This window comes from Pinus tabuliformis, chromosome 2_1 (genome assembly GCF_031772625.1).
Source record: "Pinus tabuliformis cultivar Carrire ecotype Pingquan chromosome 2_1, CPIR1, whole genome shotgun sequence".
Taxonomy (NCBI): Eukaryota; Viridiplantae; Streptophyta; class Pinopsida; order Pinales; family Pinaceae; genus Pinus; species Pinus tabuliformis.
The window spans coordinates 470,550,975-470,554,048 of record NC_142299.1 but is presented as its reverse complement, the minus strand read 5'-3'; the positions used below and the strand labels follow the sequence as shown (position 1 = coordinate 470,554,048).

At 42.1% G+C, this 3,074-nt stretch overlaps 1 protein-coding gene across 1 annotated transcript; it reads left to right on the top strand.

Annotated features, from left to right (window-relative positions):
- The first annotated feature begins 695 nt into the window (after nucleotides 1–695).
- On the top strand, nucleotides 696–2,167 carry LOC149200957 (uncharacterized). Its single transcript, XM_089401135.1, has 3 exons — nucleotides 696–1,284; nucleotides 1,515–1,723; nucleotides 2,087–2,167. The coding sequence occupies exons 1-3, from the start codon at nucleotides 696–698 to the stop codon at nucleotides 2,165–2,167; spliced, it is 879 nt and encodes a 292-aa protein (XP_089257261.1).
- The last annotated feature ends 907 nt before the right edge of the window (nucleotides 2,168–3,074 follow it).

Here is a 3,074-nt window from a genome sequence, read left to right as displayed (position 1 = left end):
CATTGCTACTGCCAGTGCTTCCTCCCCACCCCCCAGCTTCTCGCCTCCCCACCCTCCATTGATAGAATCCTCACTAGAAACAAAGTCAAAGAAACATCCAATGCTCTGGAACAACCCAAAAAAGCTAGGAGGAAATCCAACAAGGAACTTAGAGATGAGGCCGCAGCAAAGGATATGGCTATCGGAACTCAACAGCCAATGGACACTTTCCTTGGCAAACAGAAAGGGAGTGGGGAGAAAATGCAATCGAAGGACAAGGCTGGGAACCACCATAAACCAAGTAAATAATGATCTTGGTCTCTTGGAATTGCAGGGGGTTGGGTTCTGCCTTAAAACTCAACATAACAAGAGATTTAATAATGTAAGAATAGCCGGATATATTAATGATCCAAGAGACCAAAATCAATAATCGAGAGTTTCAAAACTTGATAGCAACTCAAAAAAATTACGAAGGAATAGCAACAGACTCAAATGGGGCCTCAGGAGGCATTGGTACGTTGTGGAATAAATGGAACTGGAAAATTATCAGCCAAAAACTCAACAACAGCTGGATCAGGACAGATCTAACAAAGAAGAACACAAACGTCAAATATACGGTCATAAATATCTACTCACCAAATCACTATAGAGACAAAGCCTTATGTTGGGAGTCTCTAAAAGAAGAGGTACAAGATGTTCAGATAGACAATCTAGTCATGGGAGGGGATCTAAATCTGATTCGGAATATAGAGGAAAAGCTGGGAGGCAGATTCATAGGAGATCTGTCAAGAGCAGTCTTGGAGGATATTATTGCTGAACATAAGTTGCTTGATATCCATCCCAGCAACGGAAAATTCACATGGAGCAACAAAAGAACGGGTGTTCATAACATAAAGGAAAGGCTTGACAGAATTTTGATTCAGGAGGATATAGCAGCAAGTTTTATGTCCATCAAGAGAAAAATCGTGCATGCCTCGACATCCAATCATAAGCCAATTGTGCTCACCCTGGACAAGTGGGAAAATCAGGGTTTGATCCCATTCAAGTATAGCAAAATTTGGGACAGCAAGGATAGCTTCAGGAATTTAATAAAAGAAAGTTGGGACGCAGAGGTGTTGGGCTCCCCACAGTACGTATGGGAGACCAAGCTCAAAAATGTGAGAGAAAAAATAAAACATGGGCTAGAGAAGAAGCTCTCAGGGACAAGAAACGAAAATCAGAGTTGCAAGACAAGCTGGAAAAGTGGAACAAAGAAAAATAAAGTCAGCAAGTTACTGAACAAGGCAAAGCCCACGAAACAGAAATGTTTATGGCCCTCTACTAGCAAAATATAAATGAAGAGGAGGAACTTAGACAAAAGTCCAGATGTCTTTGGATCCAAGCAGGGGACAAGAATACTGCCTTTTTCCACAACAACCTCAAGATTCGACGAGTAGGAAACCAAATTGACAAAATCCAAGTGGAAGGGCAGGAAATTAAGGGGAGAGAGGAAATAAAAGAAGCAGTGTTTAATCACTTTAAAAACCTCCTCACAGCTGGGGAGCAACAAGTGGATAGCGCTGATTTTCTTCAGCAAATTAGCAGCAAAGTTAGTGAACAACAAAACAGTGAGCTCGAGAAGGAGGTAACAGCGGAGGAAATAAGGGAAGCTGTTTGGAGCATGCATCCAGAAAAAGCTCCAGGCCCCGATGGATTCACCATCGCCTTCTACAAGTGCCATTGGGAGACAATTAAAAAAGATCTGGTACGTATGATTAAGAATGTCTTCAAAAAACACAAAGTGGGGGAAAACACAAAAACTTCTCACTTGGCCCTCATCCCCAAAGAGCCAAATCCTGTCTCCTTTGACAGATTTAGGCCAATTTCTCTATGTAACTCCTCATATAAAATCATCACCAAGATTTTGGCAAACCGACTAAAAAAATCCTTCCTTGTATCATTTCGGAAAACCAAGGGGGCTTCGTCCCAAAAAGGCAAATAACTGACAATGTAATCCTCATTCAAGAAGCCATCCACAACAGCATCCAAAACAATGAAAGAGGTATGGTTATAAAGTTGGATATGGCTAATGCTTTTGACCGTGTTTGCCATCGCTTTCTTGTTGCAGCTCTTCAAAAGTTTGGCATTTCAAACAAGTTTATTAGGATCATCGAAGCATGCATCTCCAACCCATGGATTGCAACATTGATTAATGGAAGGCCCAGTAGATACTTTCGCAGTACTAGAGGACTGAGGCAGGGATGCCCGCTCTCCCCATTTCTTTACATCATAATGGCAGAAACGCTTAGCATACAGCTGGAAAATCAGTGAATGAGAAGGGAGATTACTGGCATTAGAATTGCTCGAGGTGTTAAAGAAATTAATCACTCTCTCTTCGCTGACGACACCCTCTTGATTGGGGCGCATCTAGTATAATTGCTAGAAGGTTCAAAAAGGTGTTAGATGACTTCCTAGCTGCCTCTGGAGGTCTTTTGAACAATAAAAAATGCAGAATATACACCTAGAATGTGCCAAATAACATCATGCAAAGGATATCCCAAATACTGGAAATTCTAGTACAACAAAAATGGAGCCATTTTATATATTTGGGGTTACCTTTGGCCAAAGAAGGGATTAAGACAGAGACCTGGAATAAACAAATCGAGAAAGTAAGAGGGAAAATCCAAAGCTGGGGGATGATGTGGTTAAACTTGGCTGGTAGAACCATCTTAATCAAAGCTCTCCTTTTGGCTTTGCCAATCTATCAGTTTGCTTTAACTTTGGCCCCAGCTAGCATTCATAAGAAAATGGAGCTATAATCGGAGGCTTCCTTTCGCGGAGGGGGAGACAGGACTCCAAAAAGTCTAGTTTGGTTCGGTGGGATCAAGTGACTCTTCCCTTTGAATAAGGAGGGATCTCCATCCACCTCCCAAACATAACAAACAAAGCTCTTGGAATTAAACTTGTCTGGTGCATGCTAATTGGGCAGGATCAGTGGTGGGGAGAAGCCTTGGTCAGGAAATATCTCAACGGGTAGAGGTCCTCGCTAATTAATGGGCTGATCCCGGATCGTCCTTGTACCCAAATCTGGAGGCTTATTAAAAAAACCATTCCCC